At 38.3% G+C, this 19,526-nt stretch overlaps 1 protein-coding gene across 1 annotated transcript; it reads right to left on the reverse strand.

The window, feature by feature from the left end:
• Positions 1-1,942: 1,942 nt before the first annotated feature.
• On the reverse strand, positions 1,943-5,334 carry LOC141898351 (uncharacterized). The gene is made up of 2 exons (XM_074784205.1): positions 4,938-5,334; positions 1,943-2,592 (listed from the first exon to the last, which is right to left on the reverse strand). The coding sequence occupies exons 1-2, from the start codon at positions 5,332-5,334 to the stop codon at positions 1,943-1,945; spliced, it is 1,047 nt and encodes a 348-aa protein (XP_074640306.1).
• Between the last annotated feature and the right edge of the window lie 14,192 nt (positions 5,335-19,526).

Here is a 19,526-nt window from a genome sequence, read left to right on the forward strand (position 1 = left end):
ATCGAAAATCTTTCACTTAAGGGCTCTATCTCACAACCGTGGAACTGAGTCCAGAACTTTCATCAAACGGCATCAAAACTAAATGATTTGTTTCAATTAGATTTTATTTTTCTATTCACAGTTGTTTTCAATATATTCATATTCGTTCATTTTATTTGTTAATTTATTCATTTATTTACAGAAACACGAATTTTGTCATATTTTTGTTTTTAATGTAATTACAATTTTATAATAATTCGTCATGATAAAGAAGAAAGAAGAAAGAGAGAGAGAGAATACTGCTGTAATCGAGGAGTATCTTACATTATTACAAATCATCATTAGACGGATATAATTTATATTACATGACTATAAGTAATTACATATATAAATAATAATCCAGGAGTAACGTTATGACAAGTCACGCAATGTGTAATAATCCTTGGAGTACGATTATTGCAAGGTTAATCCGTCGAAACCCTCGCCTGTCAGTCGACAGTCCCCGGACATCCGTCCAAACCCTCGATTGACCGTCGACAGTACCCGGACACCCGTCGAAACCCTCGACAGATAGTCGACATACCCGGACACCTGTCCAAACCCTCGACTGACAGCCCCGGTCACTAGTCTATACCCTCGACTGACAGTCTACAGCCCCGGACACCCGTCCAAACAGATATAAATGATAATCGGGAAAGGTAAGAAATAATCAGGGGAATATAGGGAACACCTTATCGAGAAACATAGAAATATCATATATAAATCACAAGTGAAAAATAAAACCAACTAAAGATTTTCTTTTTTTCAAAAGTTTCACTGCGACAGCGACTCACTGTTAATTCAGCCCAACATATATTGTATGATGTCACCAGTGACAGATAGAGATACCCCTCCCCCTCTCCCTCCTCTCCCTCCCCCTCTTCCCTTCCACAACGGAACATAAAGCCCACATTTTAAGTTAAACGAACTACTAACAAAAACATGTATATATACACATAGTCCTATATACAAATTTTACAAATGACTAGATTGATAATGAATTAATGATTTCTGTCGATTCGTTTTTAAACGAATGGAATTGATATGGTTAAACCATAGTAATCGTCTTGATAATCTATCGTAGAAACTGTGTCCCCAGGGCTTGTTATATACATCGCGATAAGTTGAAATACGTGTTTTCTTTGGATTCCAATATAATGTTATAGATTTCGAAGCAGTCTTTCATTATAGGATTCCGCAATCTGCTTCGTTCATTGATTTTGTTTAAAAACTTTTCTATGAAAATAGAATCATATCACATCAAATCAGATACGTACTCCTCTAAACCAAAGAAATTTTAGTTTAAGAACACGTACGTGGGAGTGAGATGAAGGGAACTTAATCGGAATTCCCAATCGTTTGAGCTGTTAATTTCAACACCTAAACCAATCCCTATCTGGATGTCCAGCTCTTAGAACACGTCATTGAATTATCACGTATTTACGTAAGTTTCAGACGAACAGATTACATAAATATCTGAATCCGCGCGCTACGGAAAAATAACTTAATCATGACAATATCTACCGATAAAAAGACTAATATTGCATGACTTGTCATAAACTATTTACTGCTTTACTCTTCACAGGGGTGACGAGATCACTACAATCTATATTATCAAATTTGAGCATTTTACCAGGTCTTCATTGTTTTTTTTTTCATAATTATAAATTAAATGATTATCTAGAATCCACATTTATTTTCACGTATAAAAGCGACGATTAGCAATCGCTCTTTTATTAAACATAACACGAACATAGTCAGTCAAACACACAACGTTCGCTTCGAGACAAAAACGTTTGATTTTAGCACAATAAATCATTTTTAAACACCGTATAACAAAAAAGGTCTCCGTCTTCGTATATTTTAAATAATATCTTTGGCATATAATTTATTATCATAGTTATTTTCGGACTTACATTTACGATCACACAATGCTGGGTAACGAGGGCCTTAGTCCTGATATATGCGAATAAGCCTGCTGATAGTACATCGGATGCAGGGCCGGAACAGTCGACGTGTAAGTCGAATGAGACCCTTCACTAGACGAGTGTCCTCCGTTATCGTGATACAAAATCGGGACTCGAACCATGCGCTGCGCGGCGTGCGCCATATTCGCCGCTTCCAGTTCGGCGGCTAATTGTCGTTTCCATTTATTGCGTCGATTTTGAAACCAGATTTTCACCTGTGTTTCTGTGAGTCGCAGCGACGCGGCCAGACCGGCGCGTTCAGAACTAGATAAATACCGTTTCACGTCGAATGTCGATTCCAACTGGAAAACCTGACTTCGCGAAAAAACCGTCCGCGTTTTCTTCTTGCGGCGATTTTTATTTTTCTCATCGTCTGAAATGTTGCCGCTGTTCGCGCTGTTTTCGTCGTTATTTTTATCGTCCATCTCCTCATCCTGATCGTCCATTAATAAGTCTTTATCGTCGCGTAAGTTCGGGTCTGTGGATGCCGGAGAAAGTGGTCCAGAGCTGGCCGGTGATACGGCCGGTGGCGGGTGATGGGGGTGAGAATGCTGTTGTGTTTGGGAAGATGGAGGCAACGCAGCGACTGCAGCCGGCTGAGGAGGTCCTGAAATATACAATATACAAATAGATATTAAGAGTTTGATAGAAATAAATAACCGTAAAAAATCTCCGATAGAAAATGAAATAAAAATCCACTTCCAAGTTTGTTAAATATACAAGATTTTGAAAGATCTATCAAAGTCAAAGTTATTTAGAGACACGACTTTTCGGACTCTTTCTCTTCAGACCAGTCAGGTGTGAAATACATTAAGTCATGGGTATCTATATTCAGGGTTGAACTGACCAATTGGGCTTTAATTATTTCTTTCCACCTGACGATGGACATCCGAATAAGCGTCTATACTATTTAGGTAAAAATTCAATTGTTTTTTCGTTAAAATGTCCTAATATCTACTTCAGTTGGTCTGCTATTTTTTCGTTATTTAATGTGAGAAGGTTAAGACGGATAGGTCCACTTTTAGGAATACACTTTGTAAGTTTATTTCATGTTTTTCATTTCCACAGCTGAAAAACTTTTCAATCAATTCTCTGCGTCTCCTGTATTTCGCTATTACAATAAAGAAAATTTGCGTGAAACCACGCATAATTTCTTTATCATATGATATATAATTTCTAAATGCAAAATGAATTTTACAGTATTATGATTTACTAATGATAGGCAAACTTCCTTAGTCATTAAAAGAGATAAGGTTAAGACCAGTGAAATCTATGCTAGGGTACGAATTTATGAGTCTTCTTTGTGAAGTCTGAATACTACGGTAATGACGTTTAATTTATCCGAAGTCTATCGGGGATCAATAGCTCGAAGGCGCTATCACTGATCTATTATATCTAATTTGTACCGAATTCGATATTGTAAATTAACTTGACGAGGTCTATATTATCGATTGCGGGCGAATTCATTTATCGCAATTTACTCTAGAAGAAACTGATGAAATTTATAAACAATCCACTGCAGGTTGATTTAACAGCTCCGATACCAAAACAGCGGTTGATAGAAACAGTTTTGTATTTGTTAACGCATCTACCATAACAACACAATGAAATCAATTAAGACAATTAGCAGTCTGTTGTATACACAAAACCCTTAATATTTAAGCTAATATATATGTTACATTGACATTTCGGATATACTTTTATCCATCTTCAGTTATCTATTTGAAAAAGTTTTCACGCTATAAGCTTTTTTTTATGAATATCTGATTTATTTTCAAAAGTTCTTTTTCAAATATATCTGCGAAGGGTGGAAGCATTCAACTTGAAACGTCAGTTTATTTAATTTTCAGTTTTCGATCTTCAATATAATCGGTCGTTTGATAATACAAGAACAAAATATTTGCTGTCATGCAGTTGAAGCCTTGAAAACTAATGAATCGTTTTCATTTATCACGGTAGCAAATTGGTCAATTTATTTCGTTGAAAATCTCTCGAATTTCCACATCGAATTGATACCCAAAAATGTATAATTCTGATGCGGAAATCTTGTATAGAAAGGTTAACCATTTTAAGCGGGGGGGGGGGGGATGAATGATTCCGGGCAAAATAGACATGAGTTCAAATTACCGATTTGATAACGATATGAAATCATTGGAATTGAAATTCGAATCTGTTCGTCTCAGGGCTGCGAGAGAGAGAGAGCGCTTAGCGAAACCGAGGCAAATGACATCCACAAATATTAGAATTGATTTTTAACGAATCGCCTCAAGCAGTATTCCCCAAACTATAAATTACTCAGACATATTACTCAATTTACCGAAATATTAATTTTGTCATATACAATTCTCCTTTGTTTATCGACGTCTCATTCAACGATTTTCGCATGAAATACAATTTACCTAATTGCTAATTACCTACGCGTAATTATGCTTTATTCTACCACCGATAACGGCTTTTCAAAATTCGAAAATAACTCGTATTTCTTTGCGCGTTCGTTCGCTGTGACACGAACCGTCGACGCGACAGAAAAGACGCACAAAAGAACGTTACAAATATTTGTGTCCATAGACAGGTGACTGCTTGAAAAAACCACAAAACAAACTAAGAGAGTGGCGACGATTAGTCTTAATTCTATGAGGCATTTTCGTAACTAAAATTTTTCTTCAAATTCGTTTAAGTGATATCATATATATTTAGTCATAACTGAGGCTGGATAATGTTATTTTGCAGGTTGTCCTGGTAAGGGAAATGCTTGAATGTATTTAGGAGGGTTTTACTGAACATTTTCTCACGCCAAAAGGCCACAATATTTGAGAAAAAACCCAAAATGAATTACTGAGCGAGTTTTGACATTTCGACTCAATTCTATCAGTTTTTAAAACCGCTCTCTTAGTTTTCTTCAATGTAGAACATATTTTTTTTGTAGTTATGATGATTACAAAGAATACTTACGATCGAAGGGTAATTGTAGATAGGGGTTCGGATGAAACCACGGGTACCACGGTGTAGGTTTACCAGGAAGGTGTCGGGTCGCTTCTAGATACTGAGCGTGAAGAGCTGAATGAAGTCCCGGGTGTAACGCCAAACCAGCCGCCGCGGCCGCCGTCTCCACCTTTAACGGGTTAAATCTTTCCGCCCGATCCGATTCTGAATCTTTTATCGGCGATATTTTCTCGCGATGGTGATGATGATCAGGTTTACTCAAAATCGAACTGATCGAAAACGACGATTTCGCCGTTGACGCCGGTTTCTGCGGCGTTGTCGGCGATATTTTGAGCGCCGATTTTGTCGTATCCGTCCCGACCGGGGTGGGACTGTGTCCTCTTTTACTATCACTAGAATCCGACATATTCCGCTTGACCACCAGCGTGTAGAGTTATCGAGAGAAAGTTCTGACTAGTCAAATGTAGTCTCTATTAAATCAAATATCTAGTCCGCAATTTTTCAAAGTTTATAGTCCTGAGATTATGAAATCATCTGCTATCTCAGTTGATTTGTTGTTAGTCGGTGTGCAGTTGTTGCAATAAATGACTCTTGTTGACACCTGGTATTTAAACAACCCACTCGAAGCAGCGAGTTGTCCACGAGTTTTGTGTCGTGTCTATTAAAACTACCCTAAAATACGTCGGCGATGATTTGTCAACTCGGGTGACGATTGGTTACAGGTAAGTAGCCGCTCATGAAGCCACGCCCATTCAATTACGTTCAATAGAAAAGCGACTGTCGTGATTGGATGAATGGCTTCTATTCGTCGTTCTAACCACCTGAGTCTATTACGGGCTATTCACTTCAAATTATCTTCTCTCGTTTACTGGAAAACGACTATCCTTTTGATTTATTGTCGTTTATATCATACGTATGTTTATAGATTCATTCAAATATATAGGCCTATAATGTAAAATCCATGCAAATTCAGAATGGAGAATATGAGTTTGAAATGTTTCCTTGAGCTAATAGTTATTTCGACGTTTCGACTTTATCTTAATTTAGTCATCTTCAGGAATATTACTTTGGAGACCATTTTGACGAGTCCCTGTTGTTAAGATGATATAAAATCGCTGCACACTAAAAGTAAAAACGGTCTTAATCATTGAATTCATCTTAAGCAATACTATAGTTTCATGACTCAATTATCAGATATATATGTAATCCAGAACAAAGAGACTAATCATGAAGCAGTTACAAACTAAACAAAGCTAAAGCAGAGCCAGTAAATTTCTGACTTCATTTTCATTCTTGTATGCAGGGATTTCATACTATCTTGACAACACGCACTCGGGGTGTTTCGATCCCCGAAAAACTTATTCCTGAAGATGTCTATTAAGGCAACTTTGGATAAACTACTAGCTCAAGGACAAATTTAGGACTCTTCTTTTATTGTTAGCGTGCTGTGATTTCATATTTTCTTTACAACACGGACTCCGAGTGTTTCATCGATGGCCGCCATGAAATACATGTGTTTAAATTGGAAAACAGTTTGTAACTACTTAAAAAAAATAACACGCTGTCTCTACATACACGGTATGATCTTCTGCTTATGAGTAAATTGGGTATATATTATCTATTGACTGGAGGCAGAGCCGCGGGATTTGAAATGAATACACGACAAGCGAAAAAGCGCTGGCAGTGGAATAGTTGTGTCTCGCAGCTATCTAATATAAAACCACTATTAGAAGTAGATACTGATTTATCATTATATTGTATCGCATTGCCCGCGGGGCACCCTCGCAATTCTTTACAACGGCATTTTTTTCTTCTTTAGCAAAACTGGTTGGTGTTGGCAGTGTAGTTTACTGAGTGTAACTAGCAGCATCAAACAAGGCCTCGCAATCAGCGGCGTGTAGGAAATTTGAAACTGTCTATTGAACGATTCTTGATGAGGCCCTTCAAGCGATTTTAATAAACTAACTTAACTAAACCAGACAAGTGATTCTATATATATATATGTATATGTATATATGTACACGCGCACGAGTTGTATATTGATATGGATACGATTCAGAAACCAGTTTTTATGAAAATGATATGTTGAACGTAGTCGTCTGACTATTATCGCGAATTAAAAAAAGAATCCCAACTACAACCGCCCGCCGACACACAAACGACGAAAAGATTACAAAATCAATTTTAAATCGAGTGTCTGTCTAGCTTATTATTTCTCTTTCTCTCTCGACAGAGAGAACAACAAAGGATTTTGACAAACGGAACATAAAGAATTTCGTTAAAAATGTAATAATTCGTTAGAAAAATTCATTGATTTCGACGTTCTATTGAATAGATATCACATTTTCAAATCAAATGATTTACAAGAAATCATATTAACATGTACCTTAGATAGACACATTTTCAGAGAGAGAGTGAGAGATTTACAAAAAAAATCATTGTTCGAAATTTTTGGTTCTATTAATGATTAATTCGATTTATTTTAATTCTATGCACAACGTCTTAGATGCTTATTGGCGCTGGATACAAGTTCGTAGTATAATCATAATAGAAAAACTGCCTGCTCCAAAGAAAAGACAATATACCTTATAACCAAAACTATACCCCATCCAAAACAATCAAGCATTTATCCAACTTATTTGCAAATTTATGACGATGTGAGTCGAGTAGATACACAATGTCCGTGTTGAATGAATATTAGAAAGAAATCACACAATAAATTCAGTATAAGGTTAGTGTATAGACGTCTGATGATGGCTGATAGTCTTTAGCCGAAAATCAGAAAATGAACCTTCATTGTAAAATTCATATAACTATCCTTCGTCCATATCTCCATATTCCGCAGTCCTCAGTACTCTGCCATCTGAAAAATCATTTTGTAAGATTATATTTCCCATCAGACCAGTTTGTATTATCATCATTATTATTATCTTTATCGCTCCATATTTTCACAAAATTTCGAGCACAGAAAAAGAAATACATTATTATCACATACACGTATATTACACACATAACAGCATTACAGGGGTTCGGATTAAAAATTTACTTCGAGTTGATAAAGCTCATTCAGTTTGTACGACTGCGATAAAATACGAATTATCTATTTTATATTATATTTATATCTATTCAAGAACTGTTCTTCTTTGGCTGAATTTATTGCGGCATTTCTCTCTAATATCTGTTGTATTCTATGAGCTCAGTTACATCGAACTCATGCTGATTGATAATTAATGCGTGATATTCATATGAAATAGATATGATTAGGAAATGCGCTGATGTTTAATTACTAATTCATCAAACATTATTCGTGATATTTCACTATCGGACGAATTCATCTTTAAATCACGTACGTTCTACGTTAATCAATACAACTATCTATACCGTTAACTAGTACTGTATGTACTACGCAATAATGAAAGGTTTGCTGCAATACGATGTCGCTCATTAATATATCTGTGCAATTAAGTGTGATATGTTAATCACGTCGAGAACGCTGCGTTAATTATCAGTGATTAGTTTTAAAGACGTTGCTCGTTATCTGCGTCTAATGCTGCGGCAGCATTGTCTCGCCGCTGATGCTAGGTAACAGCGTGTCCGCTGACAGTCACATGGCAACCAACAGCTGGCCGCCGACCGATCTATATCTCCACTTCTCGCCAATCGACGTCCACAAGTTTAAAGAGTTTATTCTTAAACGTTTTGAAGACATTTTATGAATGTCATATACAAGCAATGTAATACTTAAACAAATAAAGAAATATCAAATTAAGGCATAAATACGGAGCAGGCGCCTGTAAAGTGGCTTGTGGCTTAAGTGGTGTTTAATCTGTTTTCATAAAGGACAAGTCGAACTTAACCGTTTTAAGCTTTGGATTTCTCATCAAACTCCACCATGGTTAACTTAAACCAATCTTAATTGTTACTTTGCTAATTATACACCGCGGATTTACATCAATCGGTTTTTGAGCAAGGTGACCCCTGGGATATGATAATTTGTATATGCAAAATACCCGTAGTCAGTTCTATAGACCAAACTCAAATACCTGGCAGGGTTAACTTAACTAATACTCTACTGAGTTATCAACCCTTAAGGGCTAAAATTGAGACTTGTCTCTAAAACCGTCCCTTGGTATTACTGACAAGCATCAACACAACAACAGCGAGACTTTATAATAGAGACAATGTCTGATTTGTGGTGACACGTTCTAGGCAGCCGGTCCACCGTATAGAAGACCCGTCGTGAATCGAAATTCTATCCCTGACCAACGTCCGAAACAAAATTGTATCCATAATTATGCGGCTATAGTTTTGGAAAACAACGAAATCAAATGAAAGTATTGAATAACAAACAATCTTCCGAATAATGGACGCGATTTCAAATCGTATCTTCATGATCTGTGTAATTATGCGGTAGCCAGAGACATCAGACGACTTTCTCTTAGTAACCAGCGACTGAATATATCATACATATCTCAATTATCAATATCATATTAAATATCATCGATACGGAGCGTCAGAAAATATCAAATATCAAATAGGCCTACGTGATACCTGTGCGAGAGAGCTGTATGGAATTGAAATGCTTCAGGCTGTACGCATAAAGGCAATAGATCAATTTACTTTGATTTTCATTGCAATTGTCGAAACGTATTTTGTACTAGAGCAAAAACAAAGGACTAGTTGTGAATTAGAGTTGAATTAGTTAGTTTTCAATTACATTTCGGATATTCTAAAACTTTAAATTCCAGCTCCACAGTATTTATAGGTTGATTGATTCCGAGTGAAAATCAGTTCATTTTCAATGTTTCCAAGGCCTGCAAAAAGTTAATAACTAGAAAGGTGATGACAAAAGGTCTGTAGTCACCCCTGTCACCCCTGTATTTGTTTATCTTTTTTTCAAAGTCAGTTGTGAAAATCTTATAAAAAGGCTTAATAGATTTAGGCGCAAAGTTATAGATTAAAAGACCACGCCGATAGAGTCGATTGTGATTTCTTTTACTGTAATTTGTCCGTTTGTGTCATGGTGTAAAAAGTCCGTTGTTACCACTGTATTTATAAGTACTCAGTTTCAAAAGTTGTTTAAGTCTGACATGCCCCTTATCGGCATCTGGTCCCCGACATTAAGAGCCATTTCTGAAAACACATCGAAGGTTCACTCCGGTCTTTTGCGCCGCTGACATCGGGGTGTAATTTTAACACAAGCATTTCCAGTAAATCCTGATCCGCTAGACGAGGTTGGGAAATGGCGCGTGGCTTTATTCAACTCGCTCCTGCACTAATCGACATTTCCAGACCAACGCAAACAGAATCGCTGATCCTGACAAAAAAAGACGTTGTTAATATTTTGCAGAAAATCTGCAGTCTTTTCCAGGTGCAAAAATATTGATCATCTCTTCATGTCTAATCCCCGCAATGGAAGAAGCAATATCCAACAAGTTATTACACTGAAGACCGACACCAAAGAAAAATAGAAACCATCCACGATCTTACAATTCTGAATTTTTATTGTATACTTCATCTACATTCAAACTCGGCTATGTCGTCATTTAGACATCTCGATTTTCATTCCTTATTAGTGTATTTGTAATTAAACGTACTAAAATTTTAAGGATGAGGATATATCATTCGGATAAGCAGTCACATTACTGAAATCGTCTTTATTCTTGGGTCCTAATTTGTATGCGCAATTCATTTTACTCATTGTCGCCACATTACTGACGTCATCTTCATTTTAGTGCCAATTTGTATTTCCAAATCAGTTTCCTAAGTCTTAATTTGGATAAGTCGTCACATTACTGACATTGTGTCTATTTTTAAGTTCCAATTCAAATTTCCAATTCAATTTGCAAAGTGTAAGTCGTCACTGAAGTCATCTTTTACAATTTTTTGTCCTAATTTGTATTTCTAAGTATAAGTCAGGATTTGGATAAGTCGTCACACTGCTGAAGTCGTCCCTATTTTACTATCATTTTTCCAATTCAACTAACTATGTGTAAGTCTTCATTTGGATAAATCGTCAGCATAATGATCATCACAGCTTCGACGACTTCAGTGCGATCAAAGTAAATCTTTACTTTATCCATAATATGTTTATTGAAGAGAAGTCAAGATGGATTTTCTTTGCTGACCACAAGTGCCGACTGAAAGAAAACTGGTGGCGCCGAGCACTTCCGGCATCAAATACTGAACAATTGAACATAAGAAATATTTCTTGTAAGCAACAAAAAACCTTCATTTCATTGTTGAAAGGAATTACACAGACTTTTAGCGTTAACCAGCGAGCGAGCGTAATTACCGGTAAAATCGGGCGAATAGTTGCAAAAAGCTTGTAATTTGTGATTGTATCGTTTTAAGTACAATAGTAAATTGGCTGCGAATACAGAACCAGGTCCGCGATCCTAAAACACAACTCAATGATTAAGTGCAGCCGGCAGCTCATCGGGGGATCTACTTCATTGTGACAATAGTTATCAGCTTGTCGTCCTCCTCGACGTATACAATCAACTAGCGTTTGTTGTTGATCTGAAGTCGTCTGGCACCGGGTCCATCGACCGCAACCCATTTCGCACATCGACCGCCGGCTAGTTTGCACCGAGCATCGGCCAGTCCACACCGTCCGTGACCCAGTCCGTGCCGTACTGCTACTGAATAGTGCATTTTTGACAATCATTCACCACACCTGCCTGGTCACCACCATACTGACTTGACTAACGTATAAATCTTATCCACCACTAGAGCTCAGTGGTGTTGTGATTAGGCTAGAGGCTGGGCTTATCGATTAGCCAGATAAATAGTTGACCTAATTTTGCATTTTTCTCGTGAAAAATTGCCCTTTTTAAATGACAAACTGCTGCTGTAAATTGCTGCCTACGGGTTTGAACCCAGTAATTAGTCTGATTGAGTTTCAAGCCCTTCCGCAGCTTGTGCTAGACCTATCAGGGGATATGAAGTTCATAGCCCAAAGCAACACAATGAATTCGGGAAAAAAGTTAATCATAGAAAATGATTAAAAAGATCAGAATCTTTGTCTAGATGTCTAAGACGAGGTCGAGTGTAGGGTAAGATTTATAACCTGGTCCCAGTTGCACAGTCGTGACTGTTTTTACGTCCAAAATGTTCTTAGATCTTACATGACCTCGGGGCTAGTCTTAATCTGTTAGATTATCTATAGACCCAAAACGGCCCTAGACTGGTCTTAAGTTTCTATAACTAAGTTCTTAAAACTAAGCGGTGACCGCGAAACTGGCCCTTCGGCCAGTAATAAATATACTGGAATGACAAAGTGAGATTTGAAAAATGAAGTCAAGATTCGAAAATTGTTTAAACATTGAACTCGTAGAGAATCAAGCTCTACAAAATATGGCATGGTTTTGGACAACAATGCCACCCGAGTTCAGATAACGATCAGCGTGAATTCCTAATTATCAATTATCCATCATCAATTATGCAATTCAAAACTTAACGGATATAAGAAACATCGGGTAGCGTATAATTCTAGGCCCGTCTCTCACCTGGCCTCCACCGCCCTGTCTATTGGTACCAGGGCCAGGGCAGCTGATCCTATCGTCTCCTAGATAATGAACTCGATTAATTAGACATTACACGATGCTCAGTGTGCGCCATTGTTATCTTGTCAATTCAATTTCAAGTTTACCAACAGTCGTGATTGTTGAATATAGTTACTCTTATTAACGGCGACAATTGTTGAATAATAATCGATAATGAATTGAAGTCGCGTGTAACAAGAAACCAAATTCATTTCCATTGACGGTGACGTAATCATAATTTGCGTGGTCGGTATTCAATTTGCATGCACCATTTGCAGTTTTACAGTCGCGAGATACGATTTCTAAGGTTGTCAGATTGAAATTATGGGGTATCGTAAGATTTGAGGAATGGTGTCATATAATTATGCTTAACCGGAAGGGAGGTTTGTCAGAGTGGTCAATCAAGTTATGGCACCCTGTGCATACCTCCTCCCAACATGATCAAGATTTGACTCGGTGATCATTTGAGAGGCTTCTCTTTTGTTGTAAGCGTGTACAAGATACATTGCTAACCTCCATTGAATTTGGAATTCGAAGTTTAAATGCAGCTGGCACGTGCATTTTTCGCAAAAAAACAATGACATAATTTTTGAGTTAACGGGAAGACAGGTTCTAAGGTTCGTTTTAGAGTCCATGGGTTACCTAAATTTGTTTAAAGTACGAGCTTTCGCTACTGTGCATACGTCATCTGGTAAATGATTTTACACATCCAGTCATTTACCTGATGAAGCTGGAAGAGTTCACTAATGTACATTTCAACTTGACTTTGAAAATGATAATGTAAACTTATCAATTTAACTTCAAATCACAACTGTGGAACTGGTTACCTATTAACTCCACGAGTCTCCAAGATTTTTTGTTTTTGTTTTAAGTTTATTTACGGTGATTTCAGGATTTATTTTGTGATTTCCTACATGTATTTGATACATGGGGAGTGCGCCAGGGAGATGGGACCAGGATATATTCTTTCCTATTGATTCGATAGGCCTGGAGAGATGCACCAGGGAGATGGATGAAGTCCCCGGCAATCCAAGGATGTTGTGGTTTTCGGATTTGATGATCTTTCAGGGAGTGCGACTGGGAGATAAGTGAAGCCATCCGGTGAACACTCTGGGCCATATTCTGTGTTATTTCCTATTGATTCCATAAGCCTGGGGGTGCGCCAGGGAGATTGCAAAGTTCCTCTGGTGAACACATTGGGCCAGGGACACATTGTGTGATTTTCTACATTTATTTGATAAGCTTGCAGGGAATCTGCCAGGGAGGCGGATAGGGCTTCTCTATACGCAATGGCAAAGGCACATTTATTCTCCCACTATATGAACATGAACGTACGCTCCGAGTTCAACGGTAGATATTTAATTACGTTACATTAAATACTTTATGAATACTCGAAGGTATTGTAGAGAACATTTAAAACAAGATCAAATGTAAATGCGTTTTTAGTCGCTATCGAGACGTGTTGAAAGTTCGACTTGGCTCTTAATGTCTTACACTGTTTTCACATCGGAGTACTCCCGGCGGACTGCTCCGGGTCGCGATCTATCGGTTCCGTCCTCGTTTCATTACTTTTGTAAATGACTTAATTACAAACTCGGCGTTAAATTTGCATGGAATAAAAGATCTTGTCAATTCCGAGTCGTGTCCCTTGTTAGTAATTTTCACGCGATATGCTCCTGTCGTCATTTCAGGTGATGTTTTACCGTTGATAGATACAGATCAGTTTTGTCGTCGTATGCAAAAACAATATACCCGCCGAGCCCGACGACTTCGACCCGCGGGACTATCATCCATTTTACTGCCGAACTATATTCCGCAATCTAATACAATTCAATCCGTCTATCACTTAATGTCTTTTTGCCTTAAATTAGGTATCTGCAATGCGCGCGCGCTCTCTCACTTACTCACTCACTCCCCGACACTGCTAAATACCACTCGGGAGTTGGATGTAATTTCTAGAAGTTGATAAACCCTTCCTTGCATCTCCGCTGTGACCGCCTTTTGTTGTATTCTATTTGATTTATAATGGTTCGGGCGACTGTTTAAAAAGCCGTATCAGGTTCTATCGCTGGAGTTAGTAGCTATACCGAATTTGACGAATACAAAGTGTCATGTGTAAATGGGCCTAAAAGTGTCATCGTTTCGCCTCAAGCAGCCGAGCCGCCAGTCATCACTAGCTGTCTGCTTGTCGTAAATTAGGTAATGGTATAGCGATGCACCGATCAAAGCGATCATCAAGAAATTGCTAAGAGAAAAGATAAGCTAACCGTAATTTAACGTGACACAAGATCCGAGCTATTTAAGTGTTCGCGCCGTTCGTTTCGTGATTCAATTTAGTTTTTTGGTCGCCCGTGAAATCGTTCAGATTTATCGTAGTGTTCGTGTTGCGCATGCGTTGTAACTGGTGAAACCAGTTCCGAATCATCACATACAAATAAAAGGACAATTGTGGTCTGTATCCATCAATAGAAAATATCCGTGGTCTCAGGCTGTAGTGTTTACTGTCAATTTACATAATCTTGACTGAATCAAATTGAGGTCTAAAATCAAAAGGCCGGTCTTCTAAGTTGTTGGTTTGGCTACAGAACCAAAGCTTGGTAGATTGGTTATAAAGCCATAAAATGAGCTTAGACTGGTCCTTAGTTGTTAGATTGACTATAGAACCATAATGGATTTAACCAAGGCGGTATCTCTTCCTCCTATCTGACTTTTTCAAACTCCGATGGCATTTCGCTGTTTTTGAAGTTACATCATCATTCAACGGCGTAAAAACTTATCCAGATTTCAATCGCGATTTTGCGGCGTTCGTTTTTAGAATATGCTTATAGAGTCGGTGTCTGGTTTGTTGGAGTTATTGTTTATGACGAGAGGCTGATAGAATATCCGCACGCAATTTTTCATTGCCTCCGGTGAAACTCAGGTGTTTTTCCCAAGTCGATCTCATTAGCTAGTAAAACTACAGTCAAACAGACAGAGAGGGGGATCTTTATCTAATGCACTGCATCATCCATCAGCAGCGAATCATCGGGGTCTTTATAGAACGGGAAACCTTTGAAAGCTCTCGTAGTACTGCCGTGGCGAACGTGAATGGAAGCAACGCGAGATCCAGGGGATCGGGTTTGCCGATTAACCCGATCTATAGGACGTATCATGTTAGTCAAAGACAAACAAAGTGCATCCAATTCTAAAGCACTCAGCGACGAATGAATATTTGATAGCGGAGAAAATATTCGCTAAATAGCTTGTCGTCCATTTGTGATGAAATCCTCGACGGGGACATGGCGTAAAGCACGTAAAGAGACGAATTCTATTCACCGTTCATTCTCTTTAGGGACGTCTGAATATTTCATAGGAAACTTTACATTCATAAAAATCCGTAACTCGACTAAAATGATAATAGGATTAGCGAAACGGTTTGTTCAATATTCATCATTATCTTTGTGTTCGTGATTTTTTTTTTGTAGCGATTTATTAAAAGGAAATCTCAACTTAAAAGGGGTCTGTTTAATACCGTTGCGTCAACTCGGATATCGCGAGCTGGTTTGTTTGGTCGTTATTGTATACCTGACTGCGTCGATTTATTTGAAACATGATAGTAGTACTTCCCTCTAAAAGATGTCCATCACTTTCCACTGTTTAATCAACCCTTTAGAACCAACGGTGACACGTTATGTATGTTTTCACCTGTAAGCAATCTTTCACTAAGTTCAAATATTAAAAAACGGTTAAAGTCACAATGCGAAGCAAATTCCTATTTGATGAACATACGAGATATTTCTACTATAATAGTTCTATTAGTTGACCTTCTAACTACTCCATGTTCGTCAAGTACGAACGTGAGCGGTTGAGGCTTTGTTTGCTTCACAAGAAATAATAAAAATTGACCCCACAAAAACATAACTTCATTTCACAGGCATGGTGACAATGTTCAAATTCAAGATGTAACATCACAAGATGGAGGCTTTTCTCTCTCATTCCGATCCAAGGACATTTTTTGTGATTTTCTATATTGATTTGATACGCCTGTAGGGAGTGCGCCAGGGAGAAATATGGCGATCCAAGAGACCCGGGCCTGGTTCCATAGTCGAGACTTAACGCAAATTTAAGACCAACTTAGCAAAGTCGATCTTAGAGGATTTAAGACAAAAAATGACTTAAGACTAGACTTATTTTAAGTCTCGACTATGGCACCGGCCCCCAGATATTAGATATTATTAAGTCGACGGAGTAACAACAGTATCTATTCAATTACTTGTTCATCGTATCAGAAGTAGAAAGATACACACAAGAAATTGAAAGAAAAAAAAACAAAAAGATACATGATTACAAGAAAAAAAAACGGAACCATAACTGATCAATACAAAGAGACAAACAAATTTTACCGAGAAGATTTTGGTCATAAATCTGTTGTATTCTCTAATCAGTGTCCCTTACCTATAAATGCATGATTTTGCATGCGAAAATTAGTTGGTCCTAATCTTCGAGAAAAAGAGAGTTATACAAAAGAAGAAGAAAATGGCTTCAGAATAGTAGAATAGCCCGTATCGGCCCGACGTGGAGAATAAACGATAAAATCAAAACCCACAAAATGCAAATTTTCAAACAAAATTCCAGACTCGAAAATTGATGACACGACATTTCGAACTCCGTCAGGGTTTAAGATGCATTCTGGCGGAAACCCATCCATTCACCTATCCACACCTATGCAACCCTACACCGATTCCATCGTTCAAACATTATAACGACGATTAGTCTATTCTCGGGATTAAAACGATGCTATCTTTGCTGGTATTGTCGTCAAACACCTTGCAAATTACACCCTACGTTTTGTCGACACAAAGGACTCTGTTTCACGGTGTAATTACCGTTAACTGTCTCTCATCATTCGCAGTGAGCTCATACACGGTCTATACACAACGTGAAACAATCATTTTGTAGTCACGAGAATTTAGGAAATAATTGCCTGAATACACAGCATCACGTGACGTGTGTAGTGTAGAACGAGTCGGGTTAATGTTTAATTCATGAGACCCCGGTCACTTAATGGATCTTAAAATCCGGTGTGAACTATCGATTATCATAATCTATCATTTTTCTTCATTTGCGTTATTTACTTCCGGTACTTATTGTTGTTAAAGAATCAAGTACTTGTAGTAACTATGTCAAACTGTGGAACTGGGTCATTGTGGATTTGAGTCCTGCAATGGGGAACTGGGTCCTGAAGTGTGAAATTGGGTCTGAACTGTAGACTTGAGTCGGACTGAGCTGCGGAACTGGAACCTGAACTGGTCCCGCATGAATTGTGGAACTGAGTTCTGAACTCTGGACCTCAGGGTTTGGCCCTAAATATGACTCGGTCACAGCTTTTGAAAGGGCTCCTGTTGCCATACCTAGTTATGTAGAAGAAAAGGGATAGACAAGACGCGAATACAAGTCTGGTCGATCCTACGAGCAATCATCTCAAGATGAGATGATTGCTCGTAGGGTCATTAGAATGATGCACCAGTTTCTGCAACTGATATTCCCAACATTGTAGAACTGGATCCTGATAAACGTGTGCAGGACACAGACGCAGTCTATATTTACACTTTTTCAATCATGAGATAAAACATTCACTAACTTTCGACCTGATCGACTCGCATTCATTTCCATCACGAATCAAATATTTCTCATTACATAAATAAGATTTGTCTGCATGTTCTCCCCGATAAACACCTCAATTCGACTGGGAACGCGACGATCAAATTTCACCGGAACCACGAATCGAACAGGAAGAAGAATACTAGAGCCGCCACCAGAATTGATGAAAATTTTAAAAAAGACAGTATACATCTTTTTTGCGAAACCAATTGACTGAAGTCTGGCACGACAAATTCAGACATGGATTTCCATAGTGTGAAGTGTGGATGATCAGTTTTTGTAAGTTTACTGAGAAAATGTCAACTGTCTGGTGTTTGCAGTATATTTTAGATAAAAAGAAAGTCTCGGGTGAAGTCCTGAACACATGAAGTGTAGATGATCAGTTTATGAAGGTATGCTGATATGAAGTGTGGAGGAGGCCAGTTCCACATTCTCTGGATGCTAGTTCCCGGCTGAGCGACGCAGGATCAGACTGCCAAAGGATGCAGTCTCCAGGCTGCAGATTGCCTGAGGGGGATGCAGCTGATGTTATAGGTTACATGTAGACTGCTGAACCGTATAACCAGTGCCTCCTTCTGGTGTCAGAAGAAGAACGTGCGATTTTTAAATACTTATCGGATGTGGCACAGACTATATTTGATATACCACCAAGCGACTAAATTCCCACTGCCGATAAAAAATATCGCTAGACCAAATCATCTGAATCTCACATCATTTTTTCATTTGTTTTTTTCTCCTTTTTATTCAGAGATCCGCAGACTATGAACACGGTTGCCATTGGAGCATCGATTAACTGTGACGGCTATTGTTAGGATTCACATTACGTTGTTTCACATTTCAACCCCGCAAACAACGACAGAAACAGATTTTTCATTAGTGTCACAAATCACCAGAGCATCGTTTCGTGATAACTTTTATTCGTAGCCACGTTTTTTCGTAAGAAAGTTTTGCTTAAAGAATAATCGGTTTCCACGTCTAGGTGCCACGGCCCTTGGAGAAAGTGCAATTAAATGATTGGATATCTAACCAGTCACTGCAGTCGGTGGTAGTTCGGAAATTGAAAAATGATACCAACGTCTCTTCACGCGGAAATGGACCTGCTACGAAATAATAATCGCCATCGTGGCCTTTTATAAATCGCAACACGAAAATTCTCTGCGTCACCGCGAAAATGGTTTTATTGTCTTCGATATTCTAGACGTTTTTGGTCGGTACTTAGTGCGAATGGGTTTTAATTGACTGCCAGTAGCCTGCACGCATAAGGTGTAGAATTGCTTGCTTTGAAGTCGGTGTCTCTTAGGGGGACCAGCTCACTGTGAGGCTGAATCCATATAAGCGCTCTATAATCGATCGAAGTAGGACTCTCTTCCTCTTTATCACTGTCCCTCTCTCCGACTCTCTCTCTCTCTCT

Source organism: Tubulanus polymorphus, chromosome 2 (assembly GCF_964204645.1).
Source record: "Tubulanus polymorphus chromosome 2, tnTubPoly1.2, whole genome shotgun sequence".
Taxonomy (NCBI): Eukaryota; Metazoa; Nemertea; class Palaeonemertea; order Tubulaniformes; family Tubulanidae; genus Tubulanus; species Tubulanus polymorphus.

Excerpts from the sequence above, each read along its gene's own strand:
- LOC141898351 (XM_074784205.1), bottom strand. The coding sequence starts at position 5,334 with ATGTCGGATTCTAGTGATAGTAAAAGAGGACACAGTCCCACCCCGGTC. Across the intron at positions 2,593-4,937 it reads TCTACAATTACCCTTCGATC|GACCTCCTCAGCCGGCTGCA; the intron begins GTAAGTATTCTT and ends TGTATATTTCAG.